General features: G+C 59.3%; 2 protein-coding genes across 4 annotated transcripts; both read left to right on the top strand.

The window, feature by feature from the left end:
- Nucleotides 1-641: 641 nt before the first annotated feature.
- On the top strand, nt 642-5,492 carry SBK3 (SH3 domain binding kinase family member 3). Its single transcript, XM_058279508.1, has 4 exons — nt 642-1,187; nt 1,544-1,694; nt 2,138-2,340; nt 3,637-5,492. The coding sequence occupies exons 1-4, from the start codon at nt 1,143-1,145 to the stop codon at nt 4,309-4,311; spliced, it is 1,074 nt and encodes a 357-aa protein (XP_058135491.1). The 5' UTR covers nt 642-1,142; the 3' UTR covers nt 4,312-5,492.
- Nucleotides 5,493-7,528: 2,036 nt separating this feature from the next.
- Nucleotides 7,529-14,555, top strand: SBK2 (SH3 domain binding kinase family member 2). 3 transcript variants are annotated; one of them, XM_058280854.1, is made up of 4 exons: nt 7,529-7,618; nt 8,444-8,703; nt 10,325-10,527; nt 12,694-14,555. In XM_058280854.1, the coding sequence occupies exons 2-4, from the start codon at nt 8,454-8,456 to the stop codon at nt 13,282-13,284; spliced, it is 1,044 nt and encodes a 347-aa protein (XP_058136837.1). In that variant the 5' UTR covers nt 7,529-7,618; nt 8,444-8,453; the 3' UTR covers nt 13,285-14,555. The 3 variants fall into 3 exon arrangements, with proteins under 3 accessions (XP_058136837.1, XP_004479778.3, XP_058136839.1); XM_004479721.4 differs by having other exon boundaries at nt 7,541-7,618; nt 8,406-8,703; XM_058280856.1 differs by having other exon boundaries at nt 7,556-7,642.
- The last annotated feature ends 1,272 nt before the right edge of the window (nt 14,556-15,827 follow it).

The raw sequence follows: 15,827 nt of genomic DNA, 5'->3' as shown, positions 1-15,827 counted from the left end.
TGGCCTGAAGGAGGAGGACCTGTGTCCGGGGCTCCTGGTCTGATGGAGGAGGACCTGTGTCCAGGACTTCTGGTCTGATGGAGGAGGACCTGTGTCCGGGGTCCAGGGCTCCTGGTCTGATGGAGGAGGATCTGTGTCTGGGGCTCCTGGTCTGAGGGAAGAGGACCTGTGTCTGGGACTCCTGGTCTGATGGAGGAGGACTTGTGTCCAGGACTCCTGGTCTGAGGGAGGAGGACCTGTGTCCAGGGCTCCTGGTCTGATGGAGGAGGACCTGTGTTGGGGCTCCTAGTCTAAGGGAGGAGGGCTTTGGGAACAGCACCCCTGCCTGCCAGAGGCCCAGACTTCTAGGCCACAGAGGAGCCACGGGATGGAGAGCAGCAAGCTCTGGGTCCACCGTCCCACCCGAGGTGTGAAGGGGTCGTCCACCTTCCCCCCACTGCCCTCACGCCCAGCCCTTGGGGGCTCACAATACATTTTGTCTCCTCTGTCCTGGGACCAGAGCCCAGAGTCCAAGCTGGTCTAAGTTTGGAAGGGGAAGGGAGGGGGGCAGCGGGTCAGAGGGGGTGAGGGAGGGGTGTGGGGGGACGGGATGTCTCTGAGCTGTCACACACACCCCTGTCCCCAGCCCAGAAAGAGGGAGGGACAAAAGGCCGCAAGAGTCAGGAACAAAGGCAGAGAGGAAGAGGGACGAGGCGCAGAGACGCCCAGAGGAACAGCCAGCAGGGGACAGGGGCAGGGGCCGGGGAGGGTGGGGGGCCCCGATAGGCGGCCCGTGGGGCCAGACAGTGGGAAGGGGGGGCCAGGGCCCAGGCACAGGGAGACAGAGAGGACGGGAGACATGGAGGTGGTGGAGGGGGAGAGGGGAGGGCCATAGAGGAGGGGGGGCAGCTAGAGGAATCCACCAAGAGAAACAGTGTCAGAGGAAGAAGAGCCCGGGGCAGGGAGCGGCAGGGGAATACCTCGGGCGGCAGACTCAGACAAAGCCAGAGGGAGGCCGAGGCAAGCTGCGAGGAGCTCTCAGACCCGGTGCTGCCGGGCGAGCACCCGTGGGACACGGCGGCACTCAGGGGGGCGGGTCAGGCTTTGGGGAGCCCAGGCGAGGAGGGCTTGCCCCAGGGCCAGTCCAAACCAGGCACCCTGACATGGAACTCAGGGACCCCGCGAGCCCCGAGGATGGGGACCCAGAGGTGAGAGCTGGGCGACAAGGGACGAAGAGGGAGACAGCCAGACACGGGCGCCAGCAGGACTCAGACCCAGGAGACACAGTGGGGCTGAATCTCCCAGAGCAAGGGGCTCGGGGACAAACCTGGGGTGTGCAGGGAGGCGGGGCGAGAGCTGGGGGGCACGGAGCGGTGGGGGGGGCCCGGGTGGGTGTGCCCAGATGGGCGCAGGCGGGGTCTCCGAGACAGTCATCCCTAACCCTGCCAGGACACAAGGAACAGGTGGCCCGAGCCCGGGTGAGTCATCTTGACTCGCTGCCCTCCCTCGGGTCGGCGACCCCTGCCCCCGGGCTGCGCCTCCCCACCGCCGCCCCCTCCCGCAGGAGGACACAGCCGCCACCCTGCAGCGGCTCGTGGAGCTGACGGCCGCCCGGGTGACCCCAGTGCGCAGCCTGCGTGTCCCGTATTGCCTCCTCCGAAGGCTCGGCTCCGGCTCTTACGGCCGCGTGCTCCTCGCCCGGCCTCGCCGAGGGGGTGAGTTCGGCTGCCAAAGGGTGGGCTCCCCGCCCCGCCCAGGACAATGGCTCCCAGTCTCGGGGAGCACCCCGGGGGCGGGGGGAGCTCCCAGAGGAGCTGACGAGGCGGCCAAGGCAAGAGCAAGCACAACTTGCCTCTGAACTCAGCTCACATGTCCTCCCGCCTTCTACAAGAGGGGGAGAAAGGCGGGTGCCTGGGTCAGCCGCAGCATCCTGGGGAGGAGGTCTCCTCCGACCCCCTTTTCCAGATGGAGAGGTCTGGGAGCCCCGGGGCACTGCTGGGAGCCCGCCCGCCGCGTCAGGGTCCCAGCCCAGTGACACCTTCACAACACCGTGCCTCACCCCTCTTGTCCTACCGGTGAGAAATCGGGGGTCCAGAGAGGTTGCGCAGCTTGCCTGAGGTCCCACAGTGAGACCCCTCTGACCCGGGCTTCCCGGCAGGTCCAGTTGTAGCCCTGAAGCTCCTACGCCGGGACTCGGTCCTGAGAGCCACCTTCCTGCGGGAGTTCTGTGTGGGCCGCTGCGTCTCTTCCCACCCAGGCCTCCTCCGGACCCTGGAGGGACCCCTGCAGACCCCCCGGCACTTCGCCTTCCCCCAGGAGTACGCGCCCTGCGGGGATCTCAGCGGAATGCTCCAGGAGAGGGTGAGGCGGGCTGGGGGCCAAGGTCGGGACCGCACATCCTAGTTCCAACTCTGTCACCAACCCCACCTCTGTCTCCAGCCCAGCTCCCCACCCCCCGGCCCCAAATGTGTTCCGTTTCTAATGCTAAATGCAATTCCATGCCTGGCCCACCGGCGTCCAACCACTCATTCCAACACCACTGAAATTGGATGGGTGGGGAGCTGGGGTTGAGAATGGGTTAGGTCTGAGAGTATTAGGGTTTTAGTTGGTCTGGGATTGGGGTGTGGGCAGATGGAGTTAGTGGGTTGAGCTTGGAAATGAGTATGGGGAAGAACATGGAATGGTTTGTAGATGGGAGCCAGAAAGCGTCGGGGACATGTAGATGGATTGAGCTGGAGATTAACTGGAAGGGGGTTTTCTCCAGAAAGAAGAGCAGTTCAGCATCGAATCCAGGAGATTCTCACAGGACTTGACTTTGAAGGTCAGGGTGGGGGGATAGCATTAGTAATGGACTTTGTATTTGAGGTAGGGCTGGGGATAAAGGGAAGGGAGAAGGATGGAAGGATGGATGGGTGGATGGAGGGATGGATGGATGCGTGGGTGGATGGAGGGATGGATGGATGGATGGGTGGATAGGTGGATGGATGGGTGAATGGAAGGATGAATGGATGCATGGGTGGGTGGGTGGATGGATGGATGGATGGAAGGATGGATGGATGTTAGCTACTGAATGAATAATTATCAGATTGCTGGCCAGCTGGCTGAGTGGCTGTTGAGTGGATGCTCTGGTGATAGACTGTTGGATGGGGGTGAGTTCAGTGGCTGGTTGGCAGGATGCGTAGGTTCACCAGTCAATCGATGAAGCTAGAGGAGTATAGAAGAGGGTCTGAGTTAGAGACGGGGTCCAGATGGGTATGGGGTTAAGATGACGGCTGAGGATGGGATTTGGGTTCTCAGTAGAGAAGATCTGGGCAGTCAGTTTAGAGGAGACATCAAAAGAAATGTTTGGCATGGGTTTGAGTAGCAGGCCTGGGAGAATGTCCCGGGGAAGCTCAAAGAGGCTGCTGGTTAGAGGTGGGGTTACTGTTGGGAAAACATCCAGGAGCCTGTCGAGGGGAGCACAGGCATGAGGATGAGCCGGAGAAGGCAGTGGGTGGGGTTTGTGCTGCATGGGAGTTGGTAGCCGCTGGTCTAGGGCTCTGGGCTCTGCAGCCCTTGGGTATCCTGGAGTCCAGAGTCTCCCCAGAGAGTGATCTAGAAGCCAAGCGAAGAAGGGGCCAAGCCACCCTGAGCTGGGTCTTCTCCCCTCGACCCCAGGGCCTCCCAGAGCTGCTGGTGAAGCGGGTGGCGGCGCAGCTGGCCGGCGCCCTGGACTTCCTCCACAGCCGGGGGCTGGTCCACGCCGACGTCAAGCCGGACAACATCCTGGTCTTCGACGCCGCCTGCAGCCGCGTGGCCCTGGGCGACCTGGGCCTGACGCGGCCGGAGGGCAGCCCCACCCCCGCCCCGCCGGGCCCGCTGCCCTCCGCGCCGCCCGAGCTCTGCCTCCTGCTGCCGCCCGACACCCTGCCCCTGCGGCCGGCCCTGGACTCCTGGGGCCTGGGCGTGCTCCTCTTCTGTGCCGCCACCGCTGGCTTCCCGTGGGACGTGGCCCTGGCCCCCGACCCCGAGTTCGAGGCCTTCGCCAGCTGGATGACCAGCAGGCCCCGGCCGCCCCGGCCACCGCCGCCCTGGGCCCAGTTCGCACCCCCGGCCCTGGAGCTGCTGCGGGGGCTTCTGGACCTGGACCCTGAGACGAGGAGCCCCCCGCTGGCCGTGCTGGACTTCCTGGGGGAGGCCTGGGGCTTGGAGGGGAGCGGAGAGGGCCCTGGGGGCTTGGGGATTCCGTCAGGGGAGGAGGGGGCAGAGGGAGGGTCCAGCCTGGAGGAGTGGACGGACGAGGAGGAGGACAAGGGTGGCGAGAGGATGGGGACAGATGGGGGAACTCCCTGACCAGGTGACCGGGCAGGTGGTCGGAGCCTGGGCCAAAGGCACCCCCCCCCGCGGCCACCTGGAGGAGAGAGACAGCTGCTCCTGGGGGGACAGAGAGGGGACACACTGCATCTCCCGCTGCTGACTGCTGGACGCGGAGCTACAGTCTCCGCCCTCAGAGCCAGGAGCCCGGGCCCCTCCCCCAAGGACCCTTCCTCTCCGTGGGGTCCTGAGTGTGTCCACTCGAGGCAGGGCTCTGTTTCTCCCCACGGGTACATTTTGGCATGTTGCAACCTGATCGTGGAGCTCTGAGGGGATTGCCTCTCCTCTGAGACCTCAGGTGGCTCCCACTGCCCGTGACGGGGAATCCCGACTTCCAGGATCCAACCTCCGGAAACTCGCCACCCGCCGCTCCCATTTCCCTGGGGTCTAAGCAACACGGGGGGGGGGGGCATCCCTCAAGTTTTCGGGACCTAAACCGCACTCACACATTCACACGCATGCGCGCACTCGCACACAGCACTTTTCCTGCCAGCTGCCGGTCCTGGCAGCCCCCTCACCCCCGGCTCCAGGGCTCGGAAGCGGGGCCTCCCCAGGAATGGGGTCTGGTGGCCGGTGTCTCTTTTCTCCTGCGCCCGGGTGCGGCCTGCCCAGGGGGGACGTGATCTCTTTCTTTGCAGCTTCTGTTCCCAGGCAGCGCCCCTGCAGCACTGAGCACCGGGGTCCTGGCTGGCTGAGCGCCGCCTTCCCCAGACCCAGCGCTGCTGCGGGCCAGAACCGATTCTAATCATTCACCAGGGGGCCTCGCGGCCCGGGCAGGCTGGGTACCCCCGGACGCCCAGAACCCCCATCCTGAGGCCGAGCACACCTGCAGGCCGGAGCTGCGTGGACTCGGTCTGGCTCCCCTGCAAACCGAGGTTCCTTCTGAGGCCTGCGTCATCCCTGCGCTCCAGATTTCAGGCGCGCTGTCATACCTCAAATTAGATCTCGGGACAGAAAAAGGACGTCAGTGGGGAAAAAACAAAAAAGACCGTCAAAATACGAATGGTCTGGCGTTTAATTAGTATGACTGTGCCTGTTGTGGTAAACGTACCGTGGTTACGTGAGACATTACCACCGGCAGAGCCGGGTGTGGGGTGGACGGCAGCTCGCTGCACTGCCTTGGCAACTCTTCTGCAAATCTAAACTTGTTCCAAAATAAAGTCTATTGAAAAAAATAGAGTGAGTTCACATCGGTCATCTTGCTGTGAGCCCCGGAGGCGGGTGCAGCAGAAGGCGGGTGCAACCGGAGGCGGGTGCAGCCATCCCAGAGAAGGGAGGGAGCTTGTCCCAGAGAAGGGAGGGAGTTTGTCCAAGGCCCCGCAATGTGTCAGGGGCTGCTGACCTTGGCTTGGCAGCCTGAGCTGGGCACAGGGAAGTGCTCTGGCTTTGTCATTCCTATTATTTTGTTTATTTATTTTAGGAGATACCAGAGATTGAACCCAGGACCTCCTACATGGGAAGCAGGCGCTCAGCCACTGAGCTACACCTGCTCCTCTATTTTATTTATTTATTCCCCCTATACACACACACGGTTGTCTGCTCTCTGTGTCCATTCGCTGTGTGTTCTTCTGTGTCTGCTTGTATTCTCATTAGGTGGCTCCAGGAACGGATCCTGGGACCTTCCGGAGTGGGAGAGAGGCAATCACTCTCTTGTACCACCTCTGCTCCCTGTTCCGCTGTGTCTTCTTATTCTCTCTCCTCTGTGTCTCTTGTTGCGTCATCTTGCTGTGCCAGCTCTCCTGTCAGCTGGCACTCCTGCACGGGGTGGCTTTCCTGCACGGGCCGGCACTCCATGCGGGCCAGCTTGCCCTCCTCGCCAGGAGGCCCTGGGCATCGAACCCTGGACCTCCTCTATGGTAGACTGGAGCCCAATTGGTTGAGCCACATCCATTTCCCCCTATTTTATTTTTAAAATAAAGAAGCCCCCAGCCCTCCTCCCTCAGACCAGGAGACTAGGCCCCAGCCCCTCCTCCCTCAGACCCAGTGGTCCAGGCCCCCAGCCCTCCTCCCTCAGACCCAGTGGTTCAGACCCCAGTCCTCCTCCCTCCTCCCAGGAGTCCAGGCCCCAGCCCTCCTCCCTCAGACCAGGAGTCCAGGCCCCCAGCCCTCCTCCCTCAGACCAGGAGTCCAGGCCCCCAGCCCTCCTCCCTCAGACCAGGAGTCCAGGCCCCCAGCCCTCTTCCCTCAGACCAGGAGTCTGGCCCCTACACTGGGCTCATTTCTCTGGCTCACCCCTGCCCTGCCCTGCCCTGCCGCCCCATCGACGTCCTGTTGACATGTCAGACACAAGTGTCTGGGGAGGGGTGTCCGGGGGACTAGACGCTGGGGTCCCATGTGGGGAAAGGATGAGACACTGAGATTCCAGAACGATGCCGTGAGATGACCTCAGAAGTCCTGGATGGGGCAGGCGGGAAGCAGGTGCTGGAGCAACTGGGAAGAGAGGGGCGCCGAGGGGGGGGGGGTGTCTGCAATGGATGTGCCTACGAATTTCAGAGTGGGTGGTAGGAAACTAGGGCTGGGGGTGCTGGGGCCTGGACTCCCGGTCTGAGGGAGGAGGGCTGGGGCCTGGACTCCCGGTCTGAGGGAGGAGGGTTGGGGGCCTGGACTCCTGGGAGGAGGGAGGAGGGGCTGGGGGCCTGGGCTCCTGGTCTGAGGGAGGAGGGCTGGGGGCCTGGACTCCTGGTCTGAGGGAGGAGGGATGGGGGCCTGGGCTCCTGGTCTGAGGGAGGAGGGATGGGGGCCTGGGCTCCTGGTCTGAGGGAGGAGGGTGGGGGGCCTGGGCTCCTGGGTCTGAGGGAGGAGGGCTGGGGGCTGGGCTCCTGATCTGAGGGAGGAGGGGCTGGGGCCTGAACTCCTGGTCTGAGGGAGGAGGGCTGGGGATCTGGACTCCTGGTCTGAGGGAGGAGAGATGGGGGCCTGGGCTCCTGGTCTGAGGGAGGAGGGGCTGGGGGCCTGGGCTCCTGGTCTGAGGGAGGAGGGGCTGGGGGCCTGGACTCCTGCTGAGGGAGGAGGGCTGGGGGCCTGGGCTCCTGGTCTGAGGGAGGAGGGCTGGGGCCTGGGCTCCTGGTCTGAGAGCATTTGTCTTGTCACAGCCAGTTCTGGGAGTCAACACAAGATGTCGCTCTGCCCCCAGTGGGGGCAGGAGGGGTGGGGCCAGGGGCGGGGCCTCACGACCCCCCTAAGTGGGGGCGGGTCTTGCTCCTGGGTAGGCCAGGCTGGCATGGGCTCTAAGTGCCTGGCACTGACCACAGCAGGCAGCCGAAGGGTCAGGCGAGCCTTGGAGAAGGTGAGGCCTGGAGCTCTGGCCCAGGTCAGAAGGAGGGCAAGGGTTAAATGGCCGGGGGTGGGCAGCACTGAGAGAGGAAACGGTCAAGGGACCCGAGTCCTGGGCCCCTCGGAGAAGCAGGAGCTGGACCTCGGGGCTGAGGAGTGGTTGCATGTTAGGAAAACAGATTCAGGGCTCGCAAGTTGTAAGTTGTATAAGGTTGCAAGAGAGGAGGGGTCTGAGGGAGGAGGGCTGGGGGCCTGAACCCCTGGGTCAGGAGAGGAGGGCTGGGGGCCAGACCCCTGGGTCTGAGGGAGGAGGGCTGGGGGCTGGACTCCTGGGTCAGGGGAGGAGGGCTGGGGGCTGGACCCCTGGGTCTGAGGGAGGAGGGCTGGGGGCTGGACCCCTGTGTCTGAGGGAGGAGGGCTGGGCCTGGACCCCTGGGTCAGGGGAGGAGGGCTGGGGGCTCTTAAGGGACTGGGGACAGATCCCAAGTCTTTGCTTCCAGGCGTCCCCAGCGCAGTCTGCGCAGCCCGCCCCGCCCAGCCCCTGGGGGCCGCGAGCACCTGTTTGCTCTTAGGGGACGGAGGCTGCTCCTCCACCCCTGGCCCACGTCTGTTTGCTTTGGAAACCAGGTGGGGGAGTATCTGGCTCAGCTTTCACCCTTGGGCCGCCGGAATGTGGGGGCGGGGTCGAGGGCCTCGGCCACCCCATGGCTGACCTCACCTCACACGGGCGCCGGACTCCCCCGCCGCGGAGGCCTCCTCCTAAGAGGGAGACCGAGTCACAGGGGGCCCTCCTCCCTCAGACCCGCACTCCTGACCTTGCGCCCCGGGGTGCCCTCAGACCTGCGCAGATGCTGGGCGAGCAGTCCGAGGAGCAGACGGAGGCGGGAGCGGCCGAGCACGGCGCTGAGGAGGAGCCGGGCGCCCTCACCGCCGAGGAGCTCCGGCAGGGCCAGGAGGCCGCCCTGGCGCTGGAGGACATGATGGCGCTGAGCGGCCAGACACTCGTCCGAGCCGAGGTGGACGAGCTCTACCGGGACGTGCGTCCCTTGGGCCAGGGCCGCTTCGGCCGCGTACTGTTGGTCACCCATCGCCAGAAAGGTGCTGGGGCCTGGGGGTGCAGGTGTCGGGTGGGGGCGCCCAGTCCCAGGAAGAAGCTGGCTGAGGTGGGGGCATCTGGTAGACCCGGCTGGGGGCATCTGGTAGACCCGACTCAAGCCTTGCTCTACCCCAGCCCCTCCAGCCTCAGCTGCCTCCTTTGTAAACGAGCAGAGGTTGCCTGTCCTGGTTGCTAGAGGTGACAGCCAGCACGGCGGTGCCCTGGAGTCACATTCCTAACCTCTGCCAGAGTCAGGGGTTGCTGCGTGGATTACGCAGGGACGGTGTCTGCCAAGCACTTAGCAGGGCTAGTGCACAGTAGGTGCGCAGCACAAGCACCTCCTCTCATCCGGCACTTTCCTGCCAAGTGCACAGTGTCCTTCTGTCCTCCTCGTGGAATGGGGATGCTAGGGACAAAACGCGGTCAATGGTCAGTTCAACACGCACCTTCTGGGGCCACCTGGACTGGGGGCTGCGGGGGATGTAGAGACGACTCTGAGTCAGCCCCTGCCTTCGGTGAGCTCCTGGGGGTGCAAAGAGGGAGATGCAAAGAGAGACTCAGACCTGTGCTGTCATGGAACTGGGCGACACGGGCGAAAGCAGGGAACAGAGGCCCGTCACTGAGGCCATGTTCACGTCTGTGCTTCATTCACACACCTCTTGAGGCCTCCAGGGTTCCTGCCCCTGGGTGGCCGGTGCCAGGGGCAGGAAGATGCAGCTGTCCTCGCAGAGCAGCGTTTGGCGGGGAAACAAAATGGGCAGAGGTAACCAAAATAAAGGGAACTATGTGCCATTATGGCAGAAATACAGGGCATGGTTGATGCATAGAAGAGCCGCTGCATCCACAAGAGGCTGGAAAGGGAGGGGCCAAAGTTTTAGGAAAGGACATAACCATCTTTAGACCCACTCGGCCTCCTGATAGGAAAGGGATCACGGGCTGCAGGCTGAGAGCAGGTGATGAAAAAGCAGAAGAAAACAGAAGTTCCTGTCTTTAGGGAGCTTACATTCCAGAAAGTCTTTTTCATACATGACAAAATTAATCATTATTCTTTAATTTGGCCTAATACCCAGTACAGGTTTATCTTTTCCTCAATTGCCTCAAAAATGGCTTTATGGAAGCGATTTGCTTGAATGAGAACCCAAACAAGGGCATTGGAGGTTCTGGGTTATGTTGTCATAGGATCCCTCTGTTTACTCTTGGAGAATAGAATTAGAAGAAAGCAGAGTAGGGAAAAGATGTGGCTCAAGTGGTTGAGCTCCCACCTCCCACAAGGGAGGTCCTGGGTTCAGTTCCCAGTGCCCCTTAATAAAAACAAGTGAACAAAAGAAAAAAAATCAGGGGAGCTGATGTGGCTCAGTGGTTGAGCACCAACTTCCCACATACGAGGTCCCAGGTTCAATCCCTGGCCCTGGTATAGCAAAAAAAAAAAGAAAGAAAGAAAGAACGTGGCGTGAACATTCAAGAAATGCTGTTATTTTTTCCACTAGCTCTATTTTGATGCTTGGTAGGGAGGCAAGATTGGGGGTGTGTGGAGATAACATATGGAAACATGAAGGGAGGTGAGGGCCCTCATGGCCCCTTTGCCCTCACACTCCTCCCACAGCTGTTCCCTGCTCCCCCCAGGCACACCCATGGCACTGAAGCAACTCCCGAAGGCCTCCACTTCCCTCCGGGGATTCCTGTATGAGTTCTGTGTGGGCCTCTCGCTGGGCGCGCATGCAGCCATCGTAGCTGCCTACGGCATCGGCATCGAATCGGCCGACTCCTACAGCTTCCTGACGGAGCCCACCCTGCATGGGGACCTCATCACCTACATCCAGCCCAAGGTGGGTGGGCAGCCCCAAGCGTGCCTCCGAGAGCCTCTCTGGCCCCACAGAAATGCACCTGCGTGGCTGCACTGACGCTCACTGCCTGCGAGCCCAGTGGCTGTGCTGAGACTTTGGGGGTCCCAGTGTACTTTTAGGCCTCTTTGGAATTCACCGATGTCAAGAATCAACACTGTACCCTGTTGAGCTTCATTGGCCCTCATGACCTTGTACTGGGTTCCATCAGGGTGCACGAGTCCTCACAGCTCACACCAGGCCCCTCTGGAATGTGCTGACCCTCCTAGCTCACATCAGTCCTCACTGGGATGCACAGGTGCTCACAGCTCACACCAGGCCCCATTGGGATGCACAGGTCCTCATGGCTCACATCAGGCCCCACTGGGATGCACAGGTGCTCACAGCTCACATCAGGCCCCACTGGGATGCACAGGTGCTTATAGCTCACATCAGGCCCCACTGGGATTCACAGGTGCTTACAGCTCACACCAGGCCCCACTGGGACGCACAGGTGCTCACAGCTCACACCAGGCCCCATTGGGATGCACAGGTGCTTACAGCTCACACCAGGCCCCACTGGGACACACAGGTCCTCCTGGCTCACACCAGGCCCCTCTGGAATGTGCTGACCCTCCTGGCTCACGTCAGGCCCCACTGGGATGCACAGGTCCTCACAGCTCACACCAGGCCCCACTGGGATGCATAGGCCCTCATGGCTCAGACCGGGCCCCACTTGGATGTACTGACCCTTCTGGCTCTCAATAAGCTCCACTGGCACACACTGGCCCTCCTGGCTCTCAGTGAGCCCCAGTGGGACACAGTGGCCCTCATGGTTCACACCAGGTCCTGTTGGGACTCACTAGCTCCTGCAGTTCACATTCGGTCCCATTGGGATGCATTGGGCCTCAAGGCTCATATCAGGCTCCACTGGGATCCACTGGCCTCTGTGGCTCATACAAGGTTCCATGGGGATGTGTTGTCCATGCTGCCTCTCAGTAAGCCCCACTGGAACACACTGGCCTTCATGGCTCACATTAGGTCCCACTGGGACTCACCCCTCATGGTTCACACCAGGCTCTGTTGGGACTCAGTAGTTCCTACAGCTCACACCAGACACCACTGGGACACACTGGCCCTCAAGGCTCACACTAGGCCCCGTTGGGACTCACTAACCCTCATGGTTCACACCAGGCCCTGGTGGACTCGCTAGCTCCTGCAGCTCACATTAGACCCCACTGGGACACACTGGCCCTCATGGCTCACATTAGGCCCCACTGGGATGCAATGACCCTCTTGGCTCACATTAGGCTCTGTTGGGACACACTGGCCCTCATGGTTCACACCAGGCTCTGTTGGACTTGCTAGCAACTGCAGCTCACATTAAGCCTGACTGGGATGCACTAGCCCTCATGGTTGACACCAGGCCCTATTGGGACGCACTAGCTCCTATAGCTCACACCAGACCCCACTGGGACACACTGGCCCTCAAGGCTCACACTAGGCCCCGTTGGGACGTACTAGTCCTCATGGTTCACACCAGGCCCTGGTGGACTCGTTAGCTCCTGCAGCTCACATTAGGCCCTGTTGGGACACACTGGCCCTCATGATTCACACCAGGCCCCAGTGGACACGCTAGCTCCTGCAGCTCACATTAGGGCCCACTGGGATGCACTAGCCCTCATGGTTGACACCAGACCCTATTGGGACGCACTAGCTCCTATAGCTCACACCAGACCCCACTGGGACACACTGGCCCTCAAGGCTCACACTAGGCCCCGTTGGGACGTACTAGTCCTCATGGTTCATACCAGGCTCCGGTGGACTCGTTAGCTCCTGCAACTCACATTAGGCCCCACTGGGATGCACTAGCCCTCATGATTCACACGAGGCCCTGGTGGACACGCTAGCTCCTGCAGCTCACATTAGACCCCACTGGGACACACTGGCCCTCATGGCTCACATTAGGCCCCACGGGGATGCACTAGCCCTCATGGTTCACACCACATCTGATTTTGGCCAACCTCCTTGACCTCTTGATTCATTCAGGCCTCACTTTCTCCCTGGACACCCCCAGGTCTGCTCCCCAGGGTAGAGGAGAAGCTACCTCTTCTCAGTCCTCTTCCAGCTAGGCAGAGAGGTGGCGCAGACCCTGACAGTCTCCTCCCACAGGTGGGCCTCCCGCAGCCAGCAGCGCAGCGCTGCGCGGCCCAGCTGGCCTCCGCACTGGAGTACATCCACTCCCGTGGCCTGGTGTACCGAGACCTCAAGCCCGAGAACGTGCTGGTGTGTGACCCCGACTGCTGGCGCGTCAAGCTGACCGACTTTGGCCACACTCGGCCTCGCGGGACGCTGCTCCGCCTGACGGGGCCACCCATCCCCTACACGGCCCCCGAGCTCTGCGCCCCGCCACCCCTGCCCGAGGGCCTGCCCATCCAGCCCGCCCTAGATGCCTGGGCTCTGGGTGTTCTGCTGTTCTGCCTCCTCACTGGCTACTTCCCCTGGGACCAGCCCCTGGTGGAGGCCGACCCCTTCTATGAGGACTTCCTCATCTGGCAGGCCTCGGGCCAGCCCCAGGATCGCCCTCAGCCCTGGTACGGCCTGACGTCAGTGGCAGACACTCTCCTGTGGGGGCTGCTGGACCCCCACCCCCGAAAGAGGTGCCCTGTGGGCTCTATCAGGGGTTACCTGGGGCAACCCTGGCGGCAGCGGGGGGAGGAAGTGGAAGACGTGGAGAGGGGGCAAGAGGAGGACGGAAAATGAGGCGGGCTGGGGAGGGAGAGAGCTGCAAGTATCTGGGCAGACTCAGAAAAGGAAAGGCCCGTGGGGTGGCTTTTGGTTTCTCATCTGTCTGTTTTCATCCATATCTTTCTATTCCCCCCGCTCCTCCGCTGGCATTCTCCTCTCACGTCTGTAGTTTGGATCCCTCCTTTGGGCTCTGGGGGTCTCTCTGACCCTAACTGTGCCCATCCCTATCTGTCCCAGAGCCCTTGCCTGGAATGCACTCTTCTCCTTCCTTCACCTCCTGCTAATCTTTGCTGAAAACTCACCTCCTCGCTGAAGCCTGCCCTGCCTGCCCAATGGCATGATGCAGCCTGCCCCCAGCTTTGCATTCCTTGTTTTCTTTACTCTGTCTTCCTTTTTGCCCTGGCACATATCCCCTTCGAACAGTATAATTTTCAAGTGTGTGGTAAGGGCAGATTTTGTGTTGTGTGGCTGTAATGCAAATTCCTGGAGAGCTGGAATCTCTGCCTCTTCTGTTCACAGGTGTACCCCACGTATCTGGAACAATCCTGGTCCACCCTAGGTGGTCAGTAACTACTTGTTACATCAACAAACCCATCTGTCTTTTCACTGTTTGGTCTCTGTGTGCCTCCTTGACTATTTTTCCTATCTATTTCTCTATCTCTCCATCCATCCACCCATCCTTCCATCCATCTACCTATTTTCTGAACATTTGAGAGTAGGTTGCATACATCCTCCTCCCTGAACACTTAATACTTCCATATACATTTCCTAAGAACAAGGATATTTATGTAACTTCATTATAGTTATCATGGTCAAGAAATTTAACATTGATATAAAGCATATCATCTATTTTCCATTTTTTCTCCATTGGCCCACTATTGTCTTTTTGGCATTTTCTCCTCCATTATTAGATCCAGTCCAGGATCATGTATTGCATTTGATTGCCATTGTATCTTTAGTCTCTCTCTTTTTTAATCATGGTCACATGCATACAACATAAAATAGCCCATTTCAACCACTCCCAAGTATATCATTCAGTGGGATTAGTCACATTTGCAGTATTGTGCTGCCCTCTCCACCACTCTTTGTGAGAACTTTCTGATCACCCCACTCTTTAACTCCAAGCATGCCTTCCACTTTCTTTTTTTCTCCCACTGAGTTTCACTCCCCCCTAAACCCCCCACCCTGCCTTCTCCTTCCATCCATTGCTGGGTTGACTCCCTTTTTATGATGTGCTTTCTCTTCTCTCACCCCAACTTCTGCAAATAAAGTCCATCTGCCAATTATGTCCTGATACCTTTTATCTCTCACCTTGGGAAAGCAAAGGACAGTGCGCATGAGTGTGTGCATTGCAGAACACAAGAAGGGGAGAGAGTCATTTTGTGTGAGAGCATGTCTGTGGACCTGTGTGTGAGAGGAGATTGTGTTCCACTGTGAGCAGGCGTGTATGTGCTGGCGTCTCTGGGAGTGAGTCCGTGTGTGTGTATAAGAGAGAGACACGGCATGCCTGGCTTTGTGTCAGTGTGGGGGTGGGGGTGGGGGTGGTTTACTCTTGTCCAGAAGTTTGGAAGTTTGAGCCCATCCTGAAATATCTTTATGATGACAAATCTCTAAAGCATAAGGTGGGAAGAATTGGTTTTATTTCTTCTTTGCCAAACCAAAGTTTACATAGTATCTTTTTAATGACAGCAAAGTCTTCAAGGAATGTGTAAAGAGACTCTACACACACACATACAAATGCGTGCACATATGTAGTTTCAAATTATTTTCATTTTATTTTTATTTTTTCTTAACTGTGTTCATTACAGAAGAAATCTAGATGGGCCTAATGACCCATGCACAAAGTCGTTTGCTTTCCCACAGGGCACGATGACCAAATGGGATTTGTTCCAGGAATGCAAGGATTGTTTGATATAAGAAAATCAATCCATGTAACGTACATTAATAGAATGATCACCTCAACTGGTACAGCAAAGGCTTTTTAACAAAACCCAACATCTTTTCATGATAAAAACACCTAGACAGGTAGGAGTAGAAGGGAACTTTCTCAACATGATAAAGGTCATATATGAAAAACCCACAGCTAACATCATACTCAATGGTGAAAAACTAAAAGCTTTCCCCACTAAGATCAGGGACAAGGCAAGGATGCCCACTATCACCACTGTTATTCAACACTCTACTAGAAGATCTAGCCAGAGCCATCAGCCAAGGGAAAGAAAGAAAAGACATCCAAATTGGAAACAAAGAAGTCAAATTATCCCTATTTGCAGATGACATGATCCTATATATAGAAAAACCACAGGAAAGCTACTAGAACAAATAAAGGAATTCAGCAGAGTTGCAGGATACATGATAAATATGTTGAAGCCATTTGGGTTCCTATACACCAAAAAAAAACCAACCTTGAAAGGACACTGAGGGAAACGGACTTTGGCCCAGTGGTTAGGGCGTCCGTCTACCATATGGGAGGTCGGCGGTTCAAACCCCGGCCTCCTTGACCCGTGTGGAGCTGGCCATGCGCAGTGCTGATGCGCGCAAGGAGTGCCGTGCCACGC

This window comes from Dasypus novemcinctus, chromosome 18 (genome assembly GCF_030445035.2).
Source record: "Dasypus novemcinctus isolate mDasNov1 chromosome 18, mDasNov1.1.hap2, whole genome shotgun sequence".
Taxonomy (NCBI): domain Eukaryota; kingdom Metazoa; phylum Chordata; class Mammalia; order Cingulata; family Dasypodidae; genus Dasypus; species Dasypus novemcinctus.
This window is presented reverse-complemented; position numbering and strand designations above follow the sequence as displayed.

Coding starts and splice junctions, on each gene's coding strand:
- SBK3 (XM_058279508.1), top strand. CDS start 1,143: ATGGAACTCAGGGACCCCGCGAGCCCCGAGGATGGGGACCCAGAG. Junction 1,188..1,543: donor CCGAGGATGGGGACCCAGAG/GTGAGAGCTGGG, acceptor CCCCTCCCGCAG/GAGGACACAGCCGCCACCCT. Junction 1,695..2,137: donor CGCCCGGCCTCGCCGAGGGG/GTGAGTTCGGCT, acceptor GCTTCCCGGCAG/GTCCAGTTGTAGCCCTGAAG.
- SBK2 (XM_004479721.4), top strand. CDS start 7,553: ATGGGCTCTAAGTGCCTGGCACTGACCACAGCAGGCAGCCGAAGGGTC. Junction 8,704..10,324: donor GGTCACCCATCGCCAGAAAG/GTGCTGGGGCCT, acceptor TGCTCCCCCCAG/GCACACCCATGGCACTGAAG. Junction 10,528..12,693: donor TCACCTACATCCAGCCCAAG/GTGGGTGGGCAG, acceptor CTCCTCCCACAG/GTGGGCCTCCCGCAGCCAGC.